The sequence below is a fragment of the Salvelinus sp. IW2-2015 genome, linkage group LG16 (genome assembly GCF_002910315.2).
Source record: "Salvelinus sp. IW2-2015 linkage group LG16, ASM291031v2, whole genome shotgun sequence".
Classification (NCBI taxonomy): Eukaryota; Metazoa; Chordata; class Actinopteri; order Salmoniformes; family Salmonidae; genus Salvelinus; species Salvelinus sp. IW2-2015.
In genome coordinates this window covers 22,707,442-22,734,145 of record NC_036856.1, presented here as the reverse complement: position 1 = coordinate 22,734,145, position 26,704 = coordinate 22,707,442, and the positions used below count along the sequence as shown (strand labels likewise).

Below are 26,704 nucleotides of genomic sequence, written 5' to 3'. Positions count from 1 at the left end.
CCTCCATATTTCCTGGATTGACTGACAAGTTCTAACCATTGACTAGATGAACTCATTCGTATGATCTATAAACCAGTAGAACAAACTACACACCGTACTGCTCTTAACCAGTGCTTGTCAACAAGCAACCTGAGTCCTATCACCCAACCGGGTGCCTGCCTAGAACGAGACTGGGAGGGGTAGTCAGTGATGTCATAAAGATTATTCAGGAAGTGTATTTGCAGTTGGAGAGAGATGGAATTGAACTTTTCTCTGTGAATGGAACTGAGACTGCGTCTGAAATTACTAAATGAAAATAGATGGAGATCAGAGAATAGGGTACCATTTAGGATGGATGAAACGATTGGAGCAGCTGGCTCCCATGTGTACTTCCTGCTTCCTTATGACATCACCTCTGTCCAATCCCTCTTCGTGTCACTAGGTGCCTGCAGACATGTAGCATGTGTGTGTTTTTGGGGTACGGGGTGGGGTGGGTGGTTTTTGGGAGATTATGAAATACTGTAAGTGTGACGCTGTGAGATAATGCTCTGGGTATAAGTTGGCCATTAGATAAAGATCTAGGATCAGCTTACCCTCAGTGGGTCCTCAATTTAACCATTATGGGCTGAAGATGCAAGACTGACTTCGGATCAGTGTCTAGGGTTGACTTCATCCTACGGTCAAGGGAACTGTTTGAGAGTATGTTTGTCACTGACAAAGAGGAGGAGAGTTGGAGCAGGGATGAAATGTACATTGTTTCTTTTTTGTACCTTGTTTTAATTTATTAAATATATCTGAGATGGCAAGTCACGTGTGTGTGTGTGTGTGTGCGCGCGCGCGCCCTACTGGCTAGCAATGTTACGTCTGTGTTGCCTATAATATATGCAGAAAAGAAATCAGTAATATGGCACCAAGCTGTATTCATTAATCATTTTCATGGGCTTCTTCCTAATTTCACAAAGAAGGGAATTACAAACGTTTAAAGGAAAATGTACAATCAGGATCATACCAAAAGTTTAAAAGAACCACGCATGCGCCGTCTTCTCATCGTCGGTGTGTGGTGGCGAGTTTGGTGCGTCCTCACACGTGGGGTGCTCTACAATTTGAGGTCTGCGGATCAGCCATTCAGAAGAATAGCTACTTTTGGACTTGGACGGTAAGCAGCCTTTTGCTAAGAAAGTTGTCCGTATTTTACTCGTTGTAGCTAACTACTAGCTAGTGAACTATTCGTATTGAATTATCCAGCTAGCTGATGAATTAAAGCTAGCTAGCAACTTTGTAAGTAACTTACCTAGCGCTATCAAAGTTTAGATTTGATGCCGTGTTGTAACTTGTGCACGATCTATTGTTGCAGGAAGTAGAAAACTCACTTTTTTATGTGCCACGTTCTCTTACTAGTTAATTTGTTGCTACAACAATCAAATCCGAGTTTTTGTTAGATACTTAGCTAACCAAATTGCTTACAATATCTCTGGCTAAATTGCTATCATATCTAACAAAGCATTATTTTCAGGACACTGGTTATCAGTTAACGAAATACCCCTGCTAGAGCCCGAGCTGCATGCCTTGTGATGCAACACGCAAATAATAAAGTTGACCCATGTCCTGACTGTGATTACTTACTGAATGCGCTGTATAGAGAGGAGTGGAGTGGGAATCGGCCTCATGATCCATATCCACTTAGCTATCTAAAGTGATCACCTCGTTCCACTATGTATTTCTGTCAAMCACACATCCTATAACTTGTTATAACCTAGTAACAGTAGGGGAAGATTTTGCAATGCATAGAAAATGGCTGCAAGTTTAGCTGAACAACTAGTCTGCCTTGTCTCAGACTAGCACTATATTCATACGTGAAAGTATCAGTGGACCTCAAATGCTACAGTAAACATTCATTTGAGGGTGAGCGCATTGAGACATCTTTAGAACCCAAAGTGCAGTGTGTCACAACCCACGCAGATAAGCCAACAGTTAGGCTACACTGACAGACACGTATTTGATCTCGCTCCAATATGTATGTTTGTATAATTTCCTGTGTTTAGCTGACAGACTGACTACAGTGTCACAAAAATACAACACACTCTGTTCTGGCTGCAGAGTTGACCTCTGTCCAGGGCATAATCAGGTCAAAGGTCAACACAGGGACAGATCTGGAGTCGGTCCTTATTGATTATTGATTGATTATAATGATTGTGTTCGATATAAAGATGGTTAGTGTTAAATTACTCTTCTGTCATGTGGCCTCCACTATGTGCATGGTGACATTTATGCTATGTCACCATTGGGTTTTGAAAAGGAAAAAAATTGTATCTGCTCATCTCCCCATCTCTAGTTATGGCAGTAGTGAGGTTCTACAGTAAGGAGGCTGAGAGGGGGTGGGTCTTACAGACTGCTGCTCAGCTTCACCCCCAGCTGTCAATCACCAGTGAGCTCTGTTACAATGTCGAGCTGACAGGTGAGTGTGTTTGTGCATAATGTATATGAGTGAAAGATATGCACAAATTGTTCATGCAAATAAGAAATACGTGCACTCAGGCTATCCGGAAGGCCAAAGTTAGTTACTTTAAGGAGCAGTTCTCTCTCTGGGTCTAACCCCAAGAAGTTCTGGACAATGGTGAAAGAACTGGAGAATAAACCCTCCTCACAGCTGCCCATGTCCATTAATGTTGATGATGTGGTTGTTACTGCCAAACTAACCCTGATTCAGATGACCATCCTACCCATGCTAGATTACGGAGATGTCATTTATACAGTACCAGTCAAAAGTTTAGATACACCTACTCATTCAAGGGTTTTTCTTTTCTTTTTTTACTATTTTCTACATTGTAGAATAATACTGAAGACATCAAAACTATGAAATAACAGATGGAATCATGTAGTAACCAAAAAAGTGTTAAACAAATCAAAATATATTTTATATTTGTGATTCTTCAAAGTAGCCACTCTTTGCCTTGATGACAGCTTTGCTCACTCTTGGCATTCTCTCACCAGTTCCCACATATGCTGAGCACTTGTTGGCTGCTTTTCCTTCACTCTGCGGTCCAACTCATTCCATACCATCTCAATTGTTTAACACTTTTTTGGTTACTACATAGTTCCATGTGTTATTTCATAGTTTATGTCTAAACTATTATTCTACAGTGTAGAAAATAAAAACCCTTGAATAAGATGAGTAGGTGTGTCAACTTTGACTGGTACTGTAGATCGACAGGTAAGGGTGCTCTCGAGCAGCTAGATGTTCTTTACTATTCGGCCATCAGATTTGCCACCAATGCTCCTTATAGGACACATCACTGCACTCCTCTGTAAACTGGCCATCTCTGTATACCCAAATCAAGACCCACTGGTTGAATCTTATTTTAAAAAATAAATAAAAAACTCTTAGGCCTCAACCCTCCCTAGCTGAGAGATCTACTGCAACCCTCATCCTCCACATACAACATCCCTTCTGTCAGGCACATTCTGTTAAAGGTCCCCAAAGTGCACGCATCCCTGGGTCGCTTTCAGTTCGCTGCAGCTAGCGACTGGACAGTTTTATCTCCGTCTCTTATCTCCATCCAAAGACTCAATCGTGGACACTTACTGACAGTTGTGGCTGCTTCGCGTGATGTGTTGTTGTCTACCTTTTTTCCCTTTGTGCTGTTGTCTGTGCCTAACAACATTTATACCTTGTTTGGGCTGCTGCTGTGTTGTCTTAGCTCTCTCTTTMTGTAGTGTTGTTATTTTTACTTTTTATTTTTATCCCCTGTCCCCGCAAGAGGCCTTTTGCCTCGTGGTAGGCCGTCATTATAAATAGGAATTTGTTCTTAACTGACTTCCTAGTTAAATGAAGAGGGGGGAAAAGTGTCTTCAGCAAATATTAGTCTCTCTAATTCTCTCTCCTCATATCCCTCCCCTTACTCCCCTAGGTGCTGAGTCTCTGAGTGTAGAGCAGAGGGAGGTGCTGCTGTGGCTGTTCCGCCCCACTCTGCAGACAGAACAGCTGTCTGACACACCATACCTGACAGAGGGAGAGGGAGGAACACTAGTMGAGATCGGACCTAGGTACACACACACACAGTCAGCCACACATACACAAACACGAGGGCCTAGAGTATAGTGAAATGCTCAAATCAACCCTTGCGCCGCAATGTTGATGTTTTGTTTGTGCTACCCCCTGTAGGTTGAACTTTTCAACAGCATGGTCCACTAACGCTGTGTCCATCTGTCAAAGTGCTGGACTGACCAACGTCACCAGAGTGGAGCTGTCCAGAAGACTGCTGATACAAGTACACAAATACACAGACGCACACAATTTAGGTGCAATTCCTCAGGCTGCCATGTTGCACAAGGGGACAACTGGATCAATTCCAACTTTCCTGTCCCTTTCTCTTGCCTCTCTCCAGCCCAAGGATGGACAGAGTGAGACAGTGTTGGATGGAGAGGTGGAGAGACTGGTCAGCAGTCTCTATGACAGTATGACTGAGTGTGTTTACACACATCCCATCTCCTCCTTCACTGTGGCAACCAAACCACAGGAAGTGTTTGAGGTAGACATCCTGGAGAAAGGACGAGCTGCCCTGGAGACAGCTAACGATGAGCTGGGTAAGTACACCTGTTAATGTTAGATACGTCATCAGGTCTTCGATCTGTTCCTTCCTGTCTACCGTTCTTTCTATTCACTCTTCTTATGTCAGATATCTCTTGTTGTCCTCTCTAACCTTTCATTTCCCTCCCCCTCTCTTTCGCCAGTCCTTCCCCTTATGTGGATAGGCCTACTTTGTCACATGACGTATAATCTAATGACATAGATGGTTGAAGTCACAGGACTGTGACAGTGTCATTGATTAGCTTGTGTGTCTGTAATTACACTAAAGCACACTTGTTTGTGTAATTAGATTATAGCATGCTCTGTGAGCAGTGATTTAACTGTTTGCAATATCAGTGTGTGTGTGTGCGATAAATTCAATCCGTCATACTTTCTGAGGGGCCTGTGGAGTTTGACTGAATAGTAAACTCACCCACATGAACAGCCTTCCCTTGATCACTGCTAGTTTCACATTTTTAGAATTGTGTTAATGTGAACCGCCTTGAGGACGTGAGCTCCCTGTTTCATTGTTGATCCAAATAACATATTCAAGTGTGTGTGTGTGTGTGTGTGTGTGTGTGTGTAGGTCTGGCCTTTGACTCGTGGGATCTGGACTACTACACGTCGTTGTTCCAGAAAGTGAAGAGGAACCCTACCAGTGTGGAGTGTTTTGACCTCGCCCAGTCCAACAGGTAGGTGTGTTTTGTTGATGGTGTACTCTATAATCTTCCTTTTTTTAATTCATGTTTTGCTTCTGGTGGTAACTTTTTGAATTTCCTGTCTCTGTGCCGCCCTCCCTCAGTGAGCACAGTCGTCATTGGTTCTTCCGGGGACGTATGGTGATTGACGGACATGAGCAGAAGGACACTCTGTTCAGCCTCATCATGGACACCCAGCGTCATAGCAACCAGAACAACGTAATCCAGTTCTGTGACAACAGCAGGTAGGAGAGATGGTGTATAGAAGGACGCTTTTACAAAATGTCACACAATGATGGGGATTTTGTTTTCCTTTCCACATTTTACAATTCCATAGTGTGTATGTGTGTGTTTGTGTAGTGGTATAAAGGGGATGGAGGTGGAGTGTGTGTACCCCAGAGACCCATGCCAGGCCAGTTCCTACGAGTTGAGACGCTCTGAAAGACATGTCATCTTCACTGCTGAGACACACAACTTCCCTACTGGTGAGAACATGCACACACTCACACACCCAGGCCAGGAGCGTGTTACAGTTCTTTTATGCATATATTTACACCTCCCTCCTCTCTCCCTGCCTTCCTCCTCCTTTATTTAACCCCAGGTGTAGCTCCGTTCAGTGGTGCCACCACGGGGACAGGAGGGCGTATCAGAGATGTGCAGAGTGCTGGGCAGGGTGGGCACGTCGTCGCTGGCACCGCCGGATACTGCTTTGGCAACCTCCACATACCTGGTGAGTGTCTGGAGAGATGTCTGTCTGTGTCCCTGCCGCTGTCTGTCGTGAGAAACATTGCATGAGTAAAAGATGACAAATTGTCCATCTCATCTCCCCCATCCTCTTCCTCTCTCCCCCTATCCTTCTCCTCTCTCCCCAGGTTACAGCCTGCCATGGGAGTGTAAGGGGGAGGGGTGGGAGTATCCCCCCAGCTTTGCCCCTCCCCTGCAGGTGGTCATCGGAGCCAGTGATGGAGCGTCGGACTACGGCAACAAGTTTGGAGAACCAGTCCTGGCAGGTACAGACACGAACAATGAAAACAACAGCAGCATCTGAAATTGCACCCGATTCCTTATATAGTGCTGCTGCAGTACTTCAATAGTAGTGCACTATATAGGGAATAGGGTGCCATTTCGTACACACTAATCAAAAGTGGTGGAACGTATAGGGAATAGGGTTCCATTTCAGACTTAACCAGCCTTCCGTTCCTCATGAGTATGACATGTTTTTGAGTTGAAACCACAGTAGGTAAACTTGCTTTCGGTTTCCATCTAGGCTTTGCTCGGTCCTTCGGCATGCGACTGGCCAGTGGGGAGAGGAGAGAGTGGATCAAGCCAATCATGTTCAGCGGTGGGCTGGGCTCCATCGAAGATGCACATGTGAAGAAGGAGCAGGCGGAGAAAGGTTAGATCTTTGGTTAGAGCTGATTGGTGTAAGGTTAGTGGTAAAGTTGGGGTCAACACGTGGAAATCGACAAGGTCATTTATTGACATAGGATTATTTTAAACCTAGAATTAATGCCAGTCTGTAAAAACTGTTACTTGAGCTGTTGTTTGTCAGGAATGGAGGTGGTGAAGATCGGGGGTCCGGTATACAGGATCGGAGTGGGAGGAGGGGCTGCCTCCTCTATCCAGGTGCAGGGTGATAACTCCAGTGCCAGAGACCTTGGGGCAGTGCAGAGAGGAGATGCTGAGATGGAACAGAAGATGAACCGGGCACTCAGGGCTTGTCTGGAGAGAGCGGGAGGAAACCCCATCTGTAGTATACATGACCAGGGGGCAGGGGGAAATGGTAAGAAGAGAGTGTGTGACAAAGCTGAGGAACGTAAGTCTGAGTTGTGATTGATTGTGTGTAGTTGTGTGTTGGATTAATGTAGTTGTTTTGTAGGTAACGTGTTGAAGGAGCTGTGTGAGCCGGCGGGAGCTGTGATCTACTGCAGCAGGTTTAAGAGAGGAGACCCCACCCTCAGTGTGTTGGAGCTATGGGGGGCGGAGTACCAGGAGAGCAACGCCATGCTCATCCGCCAATCAGATCGCTCCTTCCTGGAGAGGGTGTGTCAGAGGGAGAAGTGCCCAGTTGACTTTGTAGGAAACATCACTGGAGATGGAAAGGTGAAGATGGGGAGGAATCACAACTGAATCACATTTCTGTCATTTTACCACACACCTTTCCTTTGGGGTGTGCGTGATATTGATAATGGTCTCTCTCCATATGTAGATAGTGCTTGTGGATGATGTGGGTGGTGGTAAAGGAGAGGACCAGACAGACAGAGGGCGCTGTCCTGTAGACCTGCATCTGGACTGGGTGCTGGGGAAGATGCCCCAGAAGGACTTTTTCATGGAGAGGATGACAACTGACCTCAAGCCTCTGTCTCTTCCCACTGGGCTGGGTGTAAGAGACGCCCTGGACAGAGTCCTACGCCTGCCCGCCGTRGCCTCCAAACGCTACCTAACTAACAAGGTGTGTGTGTGTGTTTTAGGGATTTCACTATCTCAGTAATGTTTGACCCTCACGTTAAAAACATTACAAAAGTAAATTAAGGCTGTTAGGTTTAGTAAATAAAATGTTTTTGTAGAGAGAAAAGCTCTGAGTTAATTTTGTATTCTCTCTGTCTCACTACTACTATCTCCATCCCTTTCTCCCCTCCCTTTCTCAGGTGGACCGGTCTGTTACGGGTCTGGTTGCCCAGCAACAGTGTGTCGGTCCTCTCCACACCCCATTAGCTGATGTCGCTGTCGTCTCTCTGTCTCCATTCGGCCTGAAGGGGGCGGCTACCGCAATCGGGGAACAACCAATCAAAGGTCTCGTTTCACCGGGGGCGGGAGCTCGCATGGCCGTGGGGGAAGCGCTGACCAATCTGGTGTTTGCTGAAGTCACAGCCCTGAAGGTAATAGAATATAACGGGCATGGTTAGAATCACAGCCCTGACAGGAACAGAAAATTATAGGCATGCAATGATTTCAATGACCACAGCAGAGATAATTAGGGTACAATGGCATTGACCACAGTCAGAGCCCTTCAGAAAGACCGAAAACAAACTTTTAGCGAACATCAGCACCAGTCTTTCTGTGTGTGTGTGTGTGTGTGTGTGTGTGTGTGTGTGTGTGTGTTCTCAGGATGTCAAGTGCAGTGGTAACTGGATGTGGGCGGCAAAGCTCCCTGGTGAAGGGGCATGTCTCTGGGAGGCGTGTCAGGCCATGTGTGATGTCATGGGTCAGCTGGGCGTGGCCATTGACGGAGGGAAGGACTCACTGAGCATGGCTGCTAGAGTTGGGACAGAGACTGTCAAAGCACCAGGTACTTTGTTTGTGTGTTTTGGGGGACAGACAGTGTGTGTTTTAGTACAGTGTGTGTGTTGTGTATAAATCTGTTCTTTCTCTAGGTGCTCTGGTCATCTCTGTGTATGCTGTGTGTCCTGACATCACGGCTACTGTTACCCCTGACCTGGAGAACCCTGACGGCCAAGGTTTGCTACTCACGCATACACGCACACACACACACTCTTGAACAGACACATTCACACTGCACATCACAATATTGACACAGCTCAACATTTAAACCTGTTCCTGAGTTGATTTCCACACACATATGCACACCTCATTCCTCCTCTCCAGGTGTGTTGCTGTGGGTTCCAGTGAGTCCAGGTCACTACAGACTGGGAGGGTCAGCTCTGGCCCAGTGTTACGGTCAGTTAGGTGACCATTCACCTGACCTCGACCACCCGGAGCTACTGACTGCCTGCTTCAATACCACACAGATCCTGCTACATGGTTAGTCACACTTTATATCAGTATGGCTTATTCTGTCACTGTACTGTCTGCTGAGTGTATCATACCAGTGTATTCTAGTCAGTAGTGTATCATACCAGTGTATTCTAGTCAGTAGTGTGTTATGTGTGTTGCAGACCGCCTGCTGAGTGCAGGACATGACATCAGCGACGGAGGGCTCATTTCCTGTCTGCTGGAGATGGCGTTCGCAGGGAATCGTGGGATAGAGGTGGACCTGCCCTCTCTGGGTGCTGGAGGTCAGTAGGACAGAAAATTCTATAACTTTATTTAAACCCCTCAGGGGTAAGGAAGGCATCAATATGCAATATATACAACACAGATCTCTCTCTTACCCTTTCTACCTCTATGTACCCTTCCTCTCCCCTTTCTGTCCCTCCCCCTCTCTTCCTATAGTCCTGGAGGTGTTATTCAGTGAGGAGTTGGGCTTGGTAGTGGAGGTGTGTGAGAGGGACATAGAGAATGTGTGTCAGAGGTACACTAACGCTGGACTACAGTGTCACCGCATCGGCACCACCCAAGGCTTCGGACCAGAGTCCATGGTGAGACTGACACACTATTTATATCACTATTGTTTGTCTTGGATGATCATATCCACCGATAAATCCATGATAATCGAAAACTTCAACAAGCATTTCTCAATGGCTGGCCATGCCTCTCCTTCTCCAAACACAGTCAACTTTCAACCTCCCGGACAATCGAGGCCCTTGCGCCCCCCCCCCATGCCCCCCTCCCCCTGCCCCACCCCTCTACCCCCCCGCCAAGCATAAACAACAGCCCCAAGCCCAACACGCAGCTTCTTCCCTGCCCCATCTCACCCCACAATCATACCCAGCATGTCTCCCCTGACACACGCAGCTGCAAAAACCTGGACCTCACCGCAGAGGCCTCAGCTTCATCATCTAATCACGCATCGTGTGCTTTAAACCAACCCTACACAACTCCTACATTCAATGCTATCCGCTCTCTTCGCTTGCTCTTCAACTCCCAAAGTACCTAGTGCTGCTGTTTACAACCTTTTTCATATCGTCTGAGATCCCCAAGATTGAAAGCTGCGCGGTCATCCCCTCTTCAAGGAGGAGACACTTAGACCCAAACTGTTACAGACTATATCCATCCAGCCCTGCCTATCTAAGGTCTTCGAAAGCCAAGTTAATAAACAGATCACTGACCATCTCGAACCCACCGTACCTTCTTCCGCTGTGCAATCCGGTTTCCGAGCCGGTCACGGGTGCACCTCAGCCACGCTCAAGGTACTAAACGATATCATAATCGCCATCGATAAAAGACAGTACTGTGCAGCCGTCTTCATCGACCTGGCCAAGGCTTTCGACTCTGTCAAATCACCATATTCTTATTCGGCAGACTCAGTACCTCGGTTTTTCTGATGACTGCCTTGCCTGGTTCACCACTACTTTGCAGACAGAGTTCAGTGTGTCAAATCGGAAGGCATGTTGTTGGTCCTCTGGCAGTCTCTATGGGTACCACAGGGTTCAATTCTGGGCCGACTCTTTTCTCTGTATATACAATGATGTTGCTCTTGCTGCGGGCGATTCCCTGATCCACCTCTAAGCATACGACACCATTCTGTATACTTCTGGCCCTTTCTTGACACTGTGCTATCTAACTCCAAATGAGCTTCAATGCCAATGACAAACTCCTTCCGTTCTCCCAACTGCTCTTAAACGCTAGTTAAAACCAAATGCATGCTTTTCAATCAGTTCAGCTTGCAACTGCCCGCACGTGGTCCACATAACGCGCAACCACCGAAATGAACCTAGCAATCACCCCTGAACGGGTTCCGATCTAGAATGGTAGACATCTATAAATACCTAGGTGTCTGGCTAGACTGTAAACTCTCCTTCCAGACTCATATTAAACATCTCCAATCCAAAATTAAATCTAGAATCCGCTTTCTATTTCGCAACAAAGCCTCCTTCACTCACGCCGCCAAACTTACCCTAGTAAAACTGACTATCCTACCGATCCTCGACTTCGGCGATGTCATCTACAAAATAGCTTCCAATACTCTACTCAGCAAACTAGATGCAGTTTATCATCGTGCCATCCGTTTTGTTACTAAAACACCTTATACCACCCACCACTGCGACCTGTATGCTCTAGTCGGCTGGCCCTCGCTACATATTCGTCGCCAGACCCAATGGCTCCAGGTCATCTATAAGTCCATGCTAGGTAAAGCTCCGCCTTATCTCAGTTCACAGGTCACGATAACAACACCCACCCGTAGCARGCGCTCCAGCAGGTATATCTCACTGATCATCCCCAAAGCCAACACCTCATTTGGCCGCCTTTCCTTCCAGTTCTCTGCTGCCTGTGACTGGAACGAATTGCAAAAATCGCTGAAGTTGGAGACTTTTATTTCCCTCACCAACTTTAAACATCTGCTATCTGAGCAGCTAACCGATCGCTGCAGCTGTACATAGTCCATCTGTAAATAGCCCACCCAATTTACCTACCTCATCCCCATACTGTTTTTTTAAATGTACTTTTCTGCTCTTTTGCACACCAGTATCTCTACTTGCACATGATCATCAGATGATTTATCACTCCAGTGTTAATCTGCTAAATTGTAATTATTCGCTCCTATGGCCTATTTATTGCCTACCTCCTCATGCCTTTTGCACACAATGTATATAGACTCTTTTTTCCTACTGTGTTATTGACTTGTTTATTGTTTACTCCATGTGTAACMCTGTGTTGTTGTCTGTTCACACTGCTATGCTTTATCTTGGCCAGGTCGCAGTTGTAAATGAGAACTTGTTCTCAACTAGCCTACCTGGTTAAATAAAGGTGAAATAAAAAAAAATATAGGGCAAAATCCTATGTTAGATACTTAAGCAATAAGGCCCGAGGGGGTGTGGTATATGGCCAATATTCCATGGCTAGGGGCTGTTCTTAATTATGACGCAACATGGAGAGTCTTATTGTTATTATAAACTGGTTAGCAACGTAATTAGAGCAGTAAAAATACATGTTTTGTCATACCCGTGGTATTATGGTCTGATATACCACGGCTGTCAGCCAATCAGCATTCAGGGCTCAAAATACCCCGTTTATAATATAGAATTGAGCACTTGACTCAAACTCACATAAATCATGCATTGATATCAATGCTTTTTGGGGGATGTTGTTTATTTTTGTTAACATTGTTCTTCATGTCTCAGGTCAAAGTTCATGTGGACGGACAGGAAGTGCTGAGCGACCGTCTGCCCAGCCTCCGGGCGTTGTGGGAAGGCACCAGTTTCCAGCTTGAACGCCTGCAGGCCAATCAGCTATGTGTACAGCAGGAAGAGGAGGGGCTAGCCACACGCACACAGCCCTACTTCAAACTCACTTTTGACCCCATGGAGAAACCCAGCAATAACGGTCTTGGTGCAGGCCAGCCTCGCGTGGCTGTGGTCAGAGAGGAGGGCAGCAACGGAGACAGAGAGATGGCCGTCTCTCTCTACATGGCTGGCTTTGAGGTACCGCGCACACATACACACATACACACACACACACACACACACACACACACATACATACACACACCTAATTTGTTTGCGACCCCCCTCTGTGTCTATGTCTAGGTATGGGATGTGACCATGCAGGACCTGTGTTCAGGCTCTTTAACTCTAGAGATCTTCAAGGCTCTGGTGTTTGTAGGAGGATTCAGCTACGCAGATGTCCTGGGCTCAGCTAAAGGTATGCACACACATACAGCATGTACACATACATGCGCATATTCTCTTTAACCCTGTGTGTGTCTGTCTCCTGATAGGCTGGGCTGCCACAGTGACCTATAACCCCCGGGCCAGGGCGGAGTTTGAGCAATTCCGGCGTCGTGACGATACACTGAGTCTGGGTGTTTGCAACGGCTGTCAGCTCCTAGCCCTGCTGGGATGGGTCGGAGAGGGGGAGGAGGGAGGAGGTGGTAGGCAAACCGTTTGGCTTTGGTGTCTACTTATTACAGTTTCTTCCCAGAGAGTGATTTACCAAGACAAGGATTCATTTGTAGACTGTTCACTCAGACAGTCCCACTTACCCTCTTGCTGTGTGTTTGTCTCTGCAGAGTCTGATGTGGTCCTGACCCATAACCAGTCTGGCAGGTTTGAGTCGCGGTTCGTCAGTGTAGGGATCAAGGCCTCTCCTTCAGTCTGGCTCCAGGGCATGGAGGGCTCTGCCCTGGGCGTCTGGGTGGCTCATGGGGAAGGTACAATCTCTTAAAATAATCTTCAGCCTATCTGGCTTCATAGACAGCTATTGCAATTTTCCACATTGACATGATAAATGTTGGCAATGATGCACAAACACCAAGGGTCATCCAACTTTCCATCTTCTCCTTCTCTCCAGGTCTGGTTCAGTTCCGTTCCCCCCAGGTTCAGCAGCGTATCATCTCCTCCTGCCTTGCCCCCCTCCGTTACCTGGATGACACGGGTGCACCCACTGAGGTGTACCCCCAGAACCCTAACGGCTCTCCCCAGGGCCTGGCGGGGCTGAGCTCCAGGGATGGGCGCCACCTGGCCATGATGCCCCACCCGGAGCGCTGTACCTTTGGCTGGCAGTGGCCATGGGCCCCCAGGGAGCTCCAGAGCTCCCTCAGCACCACCTCTCCGTGGCTACGCATGTTTACTAACGCTGCTGCCTGGTGTAGTCATCAACCGTGAGGGAGCTAGCTAGACAACACAGCTATTTCGCACTGTAGTCCAACTGTGGAAATCAACATTTGGCTTGGAAGTCAGTTGCACTGCTAAAATGGTCAGAAACATTCCAATTACTTCCCCACACCACTACATGTTATTCACTGTTCTGTTTTAACTGAACACTGTTACTCTGCTGAAATCACTCTTTATGTTATTGGTACTTGTAAATAGTATTTTCTCAAACTGAAAAGTATTTGCATTCCATGGTCAAAAGTACCATTGTCAAAAGTATCTGATCAATCACTTGAGCTGTCTTTAACATTTCGACGGTCACGCTACTACTAACATAGTTTGATTGGTTCTCTGTTTATCACTGATACTGTTCAATTATATTGGAAGATTTTGTAATTTAAAGACAAATTTCCAAACGGTTTATAAACTGTTATTTTTCTATCAAACTGAGAACGAATTAAATACATTTCAAAATGTGGAGATGGAATAATTGATACAAGGATGACATGAATGTGTAGTTTAATGTCTATATTGTATTTTGATGTGTATTGTTGTGCTAAACAGGGCTCATCTGGAAAAGAGTCATTGGTCTCAGCATTTACTCCTTGTTCAATAAGGACAAATAACAAACTTTCAGAACAATAAATACACCATTTTATAGGATTTTACAAGTATTCACAATATTAATATCAAGTATTTAKAGTTTCACTGAGAAACAGCAGGGTACAATATAATAGGTCTACATTTAATCTGCATCCCCCCTGAACAGACCCAGGTTTTATTGAACCACTGAAGGCCATTGATAACAGTAACACGGGCACTAAAATAAAGGCTACAGGTGGGGTTGCAAAATTCCAGGAACTTAAAATAAATTCCCTTTTTTTTCCTACAAATCCTGGTTGGAGGATTCTGGATTTCCTGCTTATTCCCTCCTGATTCCAGGAACCCTCCAACTGAGATTTTGGGAAAACCAGGGAATTTATTGAAAGTTCCTTATATGTTGCAACACTAGCAACGGGTACTGTAGAAAGAAACACTACACAAAAAAAAAACTGAAAATATCAGACAATGAACCTCAAAATGCTGCATAAAAAAACATTCAACACATTCCATTAAAAATGCCCACTGGAGGAGAAACTAGTTGTGTAGGTTCCACCATGTTGCTTTCATCAGATCAGTGGTCATGAAGGAAAGAAGGTTAGGTGTGACACTATGCATTCAGCAATGCAAAAACTGAGCCCCTGGTTAGACTTACCACTATTAGGCTGTAAACCTCTGCTAGTGATGCAGTGAGTCCAACACCTGGGATGTAATCATTAGTCCAAAATGTTTTGCAACCAAAAGGAGTTTCTTTGACAAATTCAGTTAGGTCCCTCCCCGTTTGGTTCCTAGTGAATACACCCGTTAACCCCAGGATGCAAACCAGCAGACATACACTGCTGACTTCTTACTAGGTCTCTCTCTCAAAAAAGAGGTTCAAGAGATCTCCTGTTGAAATGAAGGTTAAATCACTGCTGGCCATCATTTCTGCTGCTCGCTCTACAGAGAGTTACTGAACAGGCCTACCCCCTGTGTGCGCTGAGGAGTTCCCACTATCTGGTGCCATCTGCTGGTTGATATTGATAACACAGATGAGCAGCAGGAAAACCACCACCAGGTCATCCAGGACCCCCAGGAGGCCAGGCAGGGAGGGTGGAGCGTCCAGAGGAGGTGAGGCGAGGGACACCACAGTCCCCAGACAGCAAAGTGCCACCCGGAGGAAGAAGAGGCACACTAGCCCCCCCATGGTGCCCAGGCGGCGGATTAGCAGCTGCAGGAACAGGGGCGTGTCACACAGGTAGTCTGTCACCTAAGGGACAAGACAAACGGGCACAGGTGTGAGTAGAGGGTGTCATGGTCACCTCGCCTGGCTTCAGGTGGTACAGAGAGATCTGGCTCTTGTTCAGTAGAGCAGGTGTTCCCAAACTTTTTTTGGCTGGGATCCCTTTTGTGATAGCAAATTCATCAGCGATTTAAATATATCATACAAGGAGTTTTACTTTGACGTCTTCAGTGCATGACTGGGCGAACCAAGTCTTGGGCTAAGTGAAAAAACATTTAAAAGGCCCTTCTCTTGGCATTGAAGAGAAAACATTTCTTCAAGCTAATTTTCTGCAATTCTACACATTTTTCCATATGCAGAGTGCATTCATGTTCAAAGCATACATTTTGAGGAATACAAGAAGTTTTGAGTTTAAAATTTGATAATTGGTGGAGAACTGTAGATACCAATATCACTGTGAGCCTCCCAAGCCCATGTTGGCCAAGGTTAAGAACATACATTGTAGATTAATAATATTTGTATTGTATACACAGTGTTGGGGAGTAGCGAACTTAAGAGTCTATTGATGCACCCGTGTGTCAATCTAAGTAACATAATAAAATAAAAACATCAAAATCTGTCAATTTAAGCTAGAGATATGTTTTTTTCTTGTTGTTGCATGGGCTGAGTCTCATCCACCACATCTGCGGTGGAAGGTGACCGAGCTGCAGCGGTGTTTGTCAGACCATGAGACATCCCGAAAATCGGTCTTCTGAACGGTTTTGTCTACAAAATAATATGACCACTGTGAAAAGGGGAGACTCTCACAAACACGAACTTGATGGTCATCTCCACCCACGGGTGTCACAGGACCCATCTGAAGGTAACCCATACAAATTAATGGAAGTATGGATATACACTGCTCAAAAAAATAAAGGGAACACTTAAACAACACAATGTAACTCCAAGTCAATCACACTTCTGTGAAATCAAACTGTCCACTTAGGAAGCAACACTGATTGACAATAAATTTCACATGCTGTTTGTGCAAATGGAATAGACAAAAGGTGGAAATTATAGGCAATTAGCAAGACACCCCCAATAAAGGAGTGATTCTGCAGGTGGTGACCACAGACCACTTCCATTCCTATGCTTCCTGGCTGATGTTTTGGTCACTTTTGAATGCTGGCGGTGCTTTCACTCTAGTGGTAGCATGAGACGGAGTCTACAACCCACACAAGTGGCTCAGGTAGTGCAGCTCATCCAGGATGGCACATCAATGCGAGCTGTGGCAAGAAGGTTTTCTGTGTCTGTCAGCGTAGTGTCCAGAGCATGGAGGCGCTACCAGGAGACAGGCCAGTACATCAGGAGACGTGGAGGAGGCCGTAGGAGGGCAACAACCCAGCAGCAGGACCGCTACCCCGCCTTTGTGCAAGGAGGAGCAGGTGGAGCACTGCCAGAGCCCTACAAAATGACCTCCAAGCAGGCCACAAATGTGGCATGTGTCTGCTCAAACGGTCAGAAACAGACTCCATGAGGGTGGTATGAGGGCCCGACGTCCACAGGTGGGGGTTGTGCTTACAGCCCAACACCGTGCAGGACGTTTTGCATTTGCCAGAGAACACCAAGATTGGCAAATTCGCCACTGGCCCTGTGCTCTTCACAGATGAAAGCAGGTTCACATTGAGCACATGTGACAGACGTGACAGAGTCTGGAGACGCCGTGGAGAACGTTCTGCTGCCTGCAACATCCTCCAGCATGACCGGTTTGGCGGTGGGTCAGTCATGGTGTGGGGTGGCATTTCTTTGTGGGGCCGCACAGCCCTCCATGTGCTCGCCAGAGGTAGCCTGACTGCCATTAGGTACCGAGATGAGATCCTCAGAGCCCTTGTGAGACCATATGCTGACACATGCACATTTTGTGGCCTGCTGGTCATTTTGCAGGGCTCTGGCAGTGCTCCTCCTTGCACAAAGGCAGAGTAGCGGTCCTGCTGCTGGGTGTTGCCCTCCTACGGCCTCCTCCACGTCTCCTGATGTACTGGCCTGTCTCCTGGTAGTCCTCCATGCTCTGGACACTACACTGACAGACACAGCAAACCTTCTTGCCACAGCTCGCATTGATGTGCCATCCTGGATGAGCTGCACTACCTGAGCCACTTGTGTGGGTTGTAGACTCCATCTCATGCTACCACTAGAGTGAAAGCACCGCCAGCATTCGAAAGTGACCAAAACATCAGCCAGGAAGCATAGGAACTGAGAAGTGGTCTGTGGTCACCACCTGCAGAATCACTCCTTTATTGGGGGTTCTTGCTAATTGCCTAAATTTCCACCTTTTGTCTATTCCATTTGCACAACAGCATGTGAAATTATTTGTCAATCAGTGTTGCTTCCTAAGTGGACAGTTTGATTTCACAGAAGTGTGATTGACTTGGGATTACATTGTGTTGTTTAAGTGTTCCCTTTATTTTTTGAACAGTGTATATACAGTGGGGAGAACAAGTATTTTGATACACTGCCGATTTTGCAGGTTTTCCTACTTACAAAGCATGTAGAGGTCTGTAATTTTTATCATAGGTACACTTCAACTGTGAGAGACGGAATCTAAAACAAAAATCCAGAAAATCACATTGGATGATTTTTAAATAATTAATTTGCATTTTATTGCATGACAAAGTATTTGATCACCTACCAACCAGTAAGAATTCCGGCTCTCACAGACCTGTTAGTTTTCTTAAGAAGCCCTCCTGTTCTCCACTCATTACCTGTATTAACTGCACCTGTTTGAACTCTTTACCTGTATAAAAGACACCTGTCCACACACTCAATCAAACAGATTCCAACCTCCACAATGGCCAAGACCAGAGAGCTGTGTTAAGGACATCAGGGATAAAATTGTAGACCTGCACAAGGCTGGGATGGGCTACAGGACAATAGGCAAGCAGCTTGGTGAGAAGGAAACAAACTGTTGGCGCAATTATTAGAAAATGGAAGAAGAAGTTCAAACGACGGTCAATCACCCTCGGTCTGGGGCTCCATGCAAGATTTCACCTCGTGGGGCATCAATGATCATGAGGAAGGTGAGGATCAGCCAAGAACTACACGGCAGGACCTTGTCAATGACCTGAAGAGAGCTGGGACCACAGTCTCAAAGAAAACCATTAGTAACACACTACGCCGTCATGGATTAAAATCCTGCAGCGCACGCAAGGTCCCCCTGCTTAAGCCATGCATGTCCAGGCCTGTCTGAAGTTTGCCAATGACCATCTGGATGATCCAGAGGAGGAATGGGAGAAGGTCATGTGGTCTGATGAGACAAAAATAGAGCTTTTGGTCTAACTCCACTCGCCGTGTTTGGAGGAAGAAGAAGTATGAGTACAACCCCAAGAACACCATCCCAACCGTGAAGCATGGAGGTGGAAACATCATTCTTTGGGGATGCTTTTCTGCAAAGGGACAGGACGACGCACCGTATTAGGGGAGGATGGATGGGGCCATGTATCGCGAGATCTTGGCCAACAACCTCCTTCCCTCAGTAAGAGCATTGAAGATGGGTCGTGGCTGGGTCTTCCAGCATGACAACGACACGAAGCACACAGCCATGGCAACTAAGGAGTGGCTCCGTAAGAAGCATCTCAAGGTCCTGGAGTGGCCTAGCCAGTCTCCAGACCTGAACCCAATAGGAAATCTTTGGAGGGAGCTGAAACTCCGTATTGCCCAGCGACAGCCCCGAAACCTGAAGGATCTGGAGAAGATCTGTAGGGAGGAGTGGGCCAAAATCCCTGCTGCAGTGTGTGCAAACCTAGTCAAGAACTACAGGAAACGTATGATCTCTGTAATTGCAAACAAAGGTTCTGTACCAAATATGAAGTTCTGCTTTTCTGATGTATCAAATACTTATGTCATGCAATAAAATGCAAATTAATTACTTAAAAATCATACAATGTGATTTTCTGGATTTTTGTTTTAGATTCCGTCTCTCATAGTTGAAGTGTTACCTATGATAAAAATTACAGACCTCTACATGCTTTGTAAGTAGGAAAACCTGCAAAATCGGCAGTGTATCAAATACTTGTTCTCCCCACTGTATATATATCTCCTAGATATGACAGACACTTCAAAACCGTATTCCTTTTTTGCCAGTTATGAATGTGTTGTTCAATGCTTTTCTATGGGCTYTAGTAGAAATGGCCAAATTAAATATTTTATCAAATCATTTTTTATATATATATATATATATTTTTATACCTAAAGGGGTCCTAAAATACTAAATCCAATACCTAAATGATCCATGGTATGACCAATCTTAAAACAATTCCATATGTTAGCTTAGTAGAACTAGGTTGTAGTGTGGTTGCAGCATGTTTTAATAAAGTATATGACAAGGTTTTGTGTGTTACTAGGTTGTAGTGTGGTTGTAGCATGTTAGTAAAGGTTATGAAAGGTTTTGTGTGTGGTACTGACCTTTCGAGGGGCTCCTGAGTAGCGTTTGTTGTAGTCTGTGATTTCTCCCAGAACCTCCCTCTCTTTACTGTCTGAACAACCCTTACTGAACAGACGACACAGGACCTTGACCTAAGAGAGAGAGAGAATCCATTCCAGTTACATTCTGAATCATTATTTATCACTTTTATTCAACTTAAAGGGATAGTTCACCCAAATTGTAGAATTGAATGTTGGTTTCCTGACCCTGGAAGCAGTCGATCGACAAGGTATGAAATCAATCCATGCTTTGGTTTAGTTTTCCTGGCACTGTTTCCAAATACTAACGTTTTAACATTTGTGGCACAAATCCCATTAAAGTCATGGGACCAATATCAGCATTTTTTTGCGCATCATGTCTAAATCATCTAAAAGTATCTACATTTAATTGTGAAGCTCACAAAAGTCACTTATAGATGATTTGAACATGATGCTCGAAAAATGACATTTTGCTCAATTTCTTTTCAGATAACAAGAGTAATATCTTGGTAATAATGGCTGTTTCTACAGTTGGGTGTATCTGCCTTACCTTTTGTCTACACAGAGGGCAGCTTATGGCGTCCAGCCAGGACCCATGTCTCCAGTAGGAGATCAGACAGGGAGCTGCAGACAGAGAAACAAGGTAATATAAATAAGTACTCTAACACTTCTATTTTCATTCATATTTTTACCCCCAAAACAACGATTCACCATTAAGGAAACACAGTCATATCGCTAGTGTAGTGTGTTTATATTATTGTGCATGAGGCGGAATGCGGGAATGAGCAAAATGCTGACAGCAGCATTAGAAGCTGTTGTTGTAGTGATATGACCTTGTCTACTGCATGATCATGAATTAACACACACTTGGATGGTGTTTAGGTGTAAAGTGTAGCTCCTCTCTCTCCCACTCTCTCTCTCTTAAGTGGGGCAGGTCAGGTGTAGTAGTTATTACGTCATGTGATGATGACACAGACAATGGTGAAGGTTAGGTGAGGGAGAGGAGATTGGCTGTTGCTACTATCCTTATCAACCACTATCTTAACCCACCACTGATATACAGAAAGTATTCATAACCCTTGACTTATTCTAATTTTTTTTGTGTTACAGCCTGAATTCAAAATGTATTACATTTTTTTTCTCTCACCYTCCAAGCTTTCTCAAGTTGGTTGTTAATCYTTGCTAGACAGCCATTTTCAAGTCTTGCCATAGATTTTCAAGGCGATTGAAGTCAAAACTGTTATTAGGCCACTCAGGAACATTCAATGTCATTTTGGTAAGCATATATTTGGCCTTGTGTTTTAGGTTATTGTCCGGCTGAAAGGTAAATTTGTCTACCAGTGTCTGTTGGAACAAAGACCGAAGCAGGTTTTGCCTGTGCTTAGCTCTTTTCATTTATTTTTTATCCTAAAAAACTCTCTTGTCCTTGCCGATGACAAGCATACCCATAACATGATGCAGCCACCACCAGCTGCTCAGTGATGTGGTGTTGGATTTGCTCCAAACATAAGGCTTTGCATTTAGGCCAAAATGTATATTCCTTTCCTGTGTTTTTTTACAGTATTCTTTGTCACAATTTTTGCAGTTTTACTTTAGTTCCTTATTGCAAACAGGATACATGTTTTGGAATATTTTTTATTCTATACATGCTTCCTTCTTTTCACTCTGTCATTTAGGTTAGTATTGTGCAGTAAATACAATGTTGTTGATCCATCCTCAGTTTCTCCAATCACAGCCATTAAACTCTGTAACTGTTTTAATGTCACCATTGGCCTCATGGTGAAATCCCTGAGTGGTTTCTTTCCTCTCCGGCAACTGAGTTTGTCACGTTCCTGACCTGTTTTCTGTTAGTTTGTGTATGTGTTAGCTGGTCAGGACGTGAGTTTGGGTGGGCAGTCTATGTTTTCTGTTTCTATGTTGGTTTAAGGGTGACCTGATATGGCTCTCAATTAGAGGCAGGTGGTTTTCATTTCCTCTGATTGAGAGCCATATTAAGGTAGGTGTTTTCACACTGTTTGTTTGTGGGTGGTTGTCTCCTGTGTCTGTGTCTATGTTGCACCATACGGGACTGTTTCGTTCGTTCGTCGTTTTATGTAGTCATTTTCCTGTCCGTTCGTTCTGTGTTACATGTAAGTCCTTACGTTCAGGTTTGTCTACTCCGTTTGTTGTTTTGTTTAGTTTTAAGTGAAGTTCGTGTTGTCGTCTTTACTTTAATAAATATCATGTCATATCACAACGCTGCGCCTTGGTCGAATCACTACTCCTCCTCTTCGTATGAAGAGGAGGAGGAACACCGTTACAGAGTTACAGTAGGAAGGACGCCTGCATCTTTGTAGTGACTGGATGCTTTTATACACCATCCAAAGTGTAATTAATAACTTCAGCATGCTCAAAGGAATATTCAATGTCTGTTTGTTTTTTTACCCATCTACCAATAGGTGCCCTTCTTTGTGAGGCATTGGAAAACCTCCCTGGTCTTTGTGGTTGAATCTGTGTTTGAAATGCACTGCTCGGCTGAACTTATTTAGGCTTGCCATAACAAAGGGGTTAAATACTTATTGACTCAAGACACTTCAACTTTTCATTTTTTATTAATTTGTAAACATTTGTTAAAACATAATTCCCCTTTGACATTATGGGGTATTGTGTGTAGGCGAGTGACACAATCTCAATTTAATCAATTTTACATTCAGGCTGTAATACAACAAAATGTAGAAAAGGTCAAGGGGTGTGAATACCTTCTGAAGGCAACTGTAGCTGTCTATGACTGTTGTCCCACTTCTGTAATGAGGTTATTGTCAAAACAGACAGTTTTGCTTACTCAGAAATAGCAAACCGAACTGGATCGAAAAGGTATTTAAAATGTGTGAAATTCTCTTGATTTAGCAAGCTTGTATTTTGCACTTTTGGGACTATTTTGTTGATTCTAGAGCCCGACGAACTAAGTCAAGCACACCTCAAGTATTTCAGATATTTTAAATTTGTGTTCAACCCAGGTACGATAGCAAGACAAAGACCAGACTGGCAGCCAGGTTGTCATAACAATTCCATATAATCCCCATATCCTAGGACCCTTTTAGACCATAGATGGCCTGGGGAGTTTGCACACGCGTGCCAAAAACATCCTTCCTATTTTCCATGGTTTTCATAGTGAGCCTATGTGACTCTGGCCAAATGAGAGAGATGTGTGTGAATGTGCAAAGCCTGACTGTGTGTGATCTCCATCAGGTGGGAGCCACACACTGGGTCACTAGTGTGGTCCAGGCTAGACAGGTCTTGGGCCTCTCATCATATTACATGGATAGAAACACGGATGCTTCGTTGGCCAGACAGATGGACAGACAATAGAGTTAAATAGATCCCCCCTGACCTGCTGCTGTAGTCAGTGTGTTGTATGGTACTTTCATATGTAATGTAAATGTTAATATGCTACCTTCTGGGCTCTAAAGACCTCTTTCTATCTGTACAAGTCTCTATTGGCCCTTAGATAAATCCGATCATGTGCAGGTGGTGGTGGTCGTGGTACTGTCTTACCACAGAAGAGATGGCCACAGTTGGTCTGTACGGGGAAACTGGCAGTATGTAGACATACAGGGCAGAGCCAGTCTCTGTGGCCCGCGGATGGACAGATCTGAGAGGAGTTCTTGGGAGAGAGAGGAATACATTGGTACAGTTTGAGATAGGTAATTATAACACCGGTTTCTGTTTCTCTGACCTCTCTGCACTTAATTGATCACTAAAGAGTGATTGGAAAGGCAGGTCCCGTGTCTAAATCTGGCAGATACTGTGGCTTTTAGGAACATGAGATACACACCTCTGGAATAGCAGTGAAATAACAGAAACAAGCACCAGGGAAAAGATGAGGCCAAGGTCCTATAAATGGACCTCAGTGGACCCCATCATAAGGAACTATCAGCTCGGAAATGATCAAGGTCTAAGTTAGCTTGCCAGCTGGAGGGAGCCCTACCATCCCCTCCTTCCCTCCAGACTGCCTCTCTTCTAAGCATTATTAATAACAGTAATAGTTTTTTGTAAGAGTTATTATCAGTTAATAACAGTAATCGCAACCAAACAACTAACAACAATAACAAACTAAGACAGTGACATTACTCCGACATAACCAGGAATCATATGGGTAGAGCATCTCAACTTCTCTGTCCAACAGAACCATGTTCTGTTATGAATTTAACAAAAAGTACAATGTAGTTATGCTGGTCTTTGTAGCAGCAATGATTTTAGCACTATGGAAAGGATGGCCACTATTTCTCCTGATTCCCTACAGACAGTCAATTATAAATAAAAAAGAAATAAAGCAAAACTTTGCTATACTACAATTAATGTTTTCTAATATAAAAATTATTATTGACATTGTGGCATGCATTGATTGACACTGCAGTATGATTATAGTGGTTGTCACGTCAGGGCTTAGAACCCTGCCCCCTAGCATTCTTAGATGTTAGGGGTCATCAGTAATTGACCAGTGTGTGTGTGTGTGTTTCTGTGTGGCCTCACCTTGCTGTAGGTCACATGTTTGAGGGATGTTCGATCCTGTGTGTGTTCTGAGGACGATCCTAGGTGACCCTGACCCACTGTGACCTCAGGCAGAGGGTCACATCTGGGGGAGGAGGAGATTGGGGAGACGGGGTAATAACATGAATTACATTGTGTTAAGGTTCAAATTGGCGTGCAACAATTTATATAACAATCTATCAGCCACCATAGCTGTACAACTTGATGCTTATTGATAGTTGCAGTTGACACTGAATGAAGTCAGTAGATAGTTTGTCCAACATCTATACATTGTCTATAGAGGACAATACACATTCGGTATATTGCAGCCAAACTGGGATCTTATGGTGATTTGCTCAGTGCAAGTTCAGTTAGTTGGTTAATAGCTAGTAACCAGATACTAGACACCCCATCCCCCTATACCAAGTACCCAAACTAGTTAACTGTGAAGACCATCTGGATTCCAGATACACACAACCCCAAGCTACCAGACCTTTACAGTCTAAGTACCAGACACCCAACCACACCTATACTAGCAGCATCTGTAGTGTGTGAGTGGGTGGTGTGTAGAGGAGAGGGTATAGACCCTCTGTTTATGCCCAGAAAGAAAAAGACTTACCTGGGATGAGAGCTGTGTGAGGTGTGCATGGTCTGATTCATCTGGCAGCTGGAAGTGTAGGTCTGGTAGCTGTAAACAGACAGAGAGCCTGAGAGTGTCTCCTAGACACTCATGAGTGTGTCTCTGTAGAGTGTGTGTTTCCCGGAGAGGCTAGAGAAGGAAATGTTTCCTGACTGCATCATTGTACACAATAAATCTTACTGGTCAGTTAATCATTAACTAGGCCTTTCGATCTGGGAGCTGACGGCTGCCTGCCTGGAAGAGACTTAGAGAGCACCAGAGCACATTATTGATTGCAGTGAATGTCAATGTACTAGGATGACATAACATAAAAGCAGATTATCTAATATGCAATAGATTTGATTTGTAAATGTTATTATAACATGAAATCATTAAGGGCTCTCAACAAAAACTAGGAAGCGTTTCCATGGCCATTCCCATTTACAAATTTTATTTTGAWCATGTGACCACCCACATAAGTTCAAAGCTATATCCTGTTTGTCCCCGCCTTTTCAGTCTTAATAGTTTAGTGCCAACTTGGCAATGATTTACTGAAGGTTTACTGAGTTTAAAGCCTTTACCGTAAAACACCAGCTCTATGGTGAGTTGTGAAAAACCTTGTTGTTGTCTATCAATCCATATGTATCAGACTCATAGAGATGTATAGAGATCTCTACTTGGAAATAACCTGTTTTAGCATGGACATTGACATTAAGGGCTTCCACTAGTAGTCAACTGGGTGGGGATTCCTATTGGTTGAAGCAATCAGCCAATGATCAGAGCATTGTCATCTTCTTCAAATTGGGTTGAATGGTTTGTATATGGCCTTAAGCTATATCAGCGGCATCTAGTGGCCACAATAAATTAATAACACAGAAGAGTTGCTTCAAGACTCCTGCACTGGTAAATCCTGGTAAATCACCAATCGCTTTACACTTTTTTCAAACACAAAAGAAGACAAAAATTTAGTACTTTAAAATTAAGAATGCCTCAATGGTGCTGCCCATGCTTTCACAGACGCCATAATGGCACAGATACAATGATGAGACCTCTATCCATCTCTTTGAGGAGCACCCCAGTTGAAAGGAATATCAAACCCTCTAAATTCACTAGGATTCGCACAAATGTCATCATAATAGTCTTCATACATAAGTCTGTCACATTGGTACTGGTAAAGATACCGTAGATACAGACTCGCATTGCCCAAGGTCAAGATTACAACTGAATTCCCACAGTCTGCCATTCTAATGAGTAATAAAGAACTGTTATCAGCAAGTGTATGTTTGCAACGTGAAAATATTCACTATGATGTTGAACTGTTTTGTCTGTTACAGCACTTCAGTCTGCTTCCTGGAACACAAATGTTCACCCTACACTTTTTGATCTCAAGTACAGGGTAAAAATGCCTCAAAATGTCTAAAAACAGCAGGAGTCGATCGATTTGGCAGGGGTCAGAGGGTGAATGCTGAGCTAACAGGCTAAGAGTGACTTTGTTCTCCCTCTGACACAGGAAGAGAGAAGGAGAGAGAGAAAGTGAAAGATCTATTCTAGCCAGATGGGCCACTGGAGATGGCTAAAGTACAGTGTAATTTCACTAAGACACACACACACAGTTTGTCTGCAGTTTGTCCCACATTCCTT

At 44.6% G+C, this 26,704-nt stretch overlaps 2 protein-coding genes across 3 annotated transcripts; one reads left to right on the top strand and one right to left on the bottom strand.

Annotated features, from left to right (window-relative positions):
• Positions 1 to 1,028: 1,028 nt before the first annotated feature.
• pfas (phosphoribosylformylglycinamidine synthase) lies at positions 1,029 to 14,152 on the top strand. Of its 2 annotated transcripts, none has more exons than XM_024004760.2 (25): positions 1,029 to 1,135; positions 2,312 to 2,434; positions 3,888 to 4,023; positions 4,142 to 4,247; positions 4,365 to 4,563; positions 5,133 to 5,238; positions 5,349 to 5,489; positions 5,605 to 5,729; positions 5,846 to 5,974; positions 6,117 to 6,254; positions 6,512 to 6,640; positions 6,797 to 7,027; positions 7,124 to 7,347; positions 7,454 to 7,696; positions 7,893 to 8,123; positions 8,353 to 8,533; positions 8,619 to 8,702; positions 8,851 to 9,006; positions 9,141 to 9,260; positions 9,418 to 9,563; positions 12,207 to 12,506; positions 12,612 to 12,726; positions 12,803 to 12,952; positions 13,094 to 13,234; positions 13,375 to 14,152. In XM_024004760.2, the coding sequence occupies exons 2-25, from the start codon at positions 2,314 to 2,316 to the stop codon at positions 13,686 to 13,688; spliced, it is 3,966 nt and encodes a 1,321-aa protein (XP_023860528.1). In that variant the 5' UTR covers positions 1,029 to 1,135; positions 2,312 to 2,313; the 3' UTR covers positions 13,689 to 14,152. The 2 variants fall into 2 exon arrangements, with proteins under 2 accessions (XP_023860528.1, XP_023860527.1); XM_024004759.2 differs by having other exon boundaries at positions 12,803 to 12,955.
• Positions 14,153 to 14,488: 336 nt separating this feature from the next.
• On the bottom strand, positions 14,489 to 25,242 carry LOC111976043 (E3 ubiquitin-protein ligase RNF170). Its single transcript, XM_024004761.2, has 6 exons — positions 25,064 to 25,242; positions 24,448 to 24,550; positions 23,470 to 23,578; positions 20,486 to 20,559; positions 19,939 to 20,049; positions 14,489 to 15,525 (listed from the first exon to the last, which is right to left on the bottom strand). Exons 1-6 carry the CDS (start codon positions 25,102 to 25,104, stop codon positions 15,226 to 15,228), a joined length of 738 nt encoding a protein of 245 aa, XP_023860529.1. The 5' UTR covers positions 25,105 to 25,242; the 3' UTR covers positions 14,489 to 15,225.
• Between the last annotated feature and the right edge of the window lie 1,462 nt (positions 25,243 to 26,704).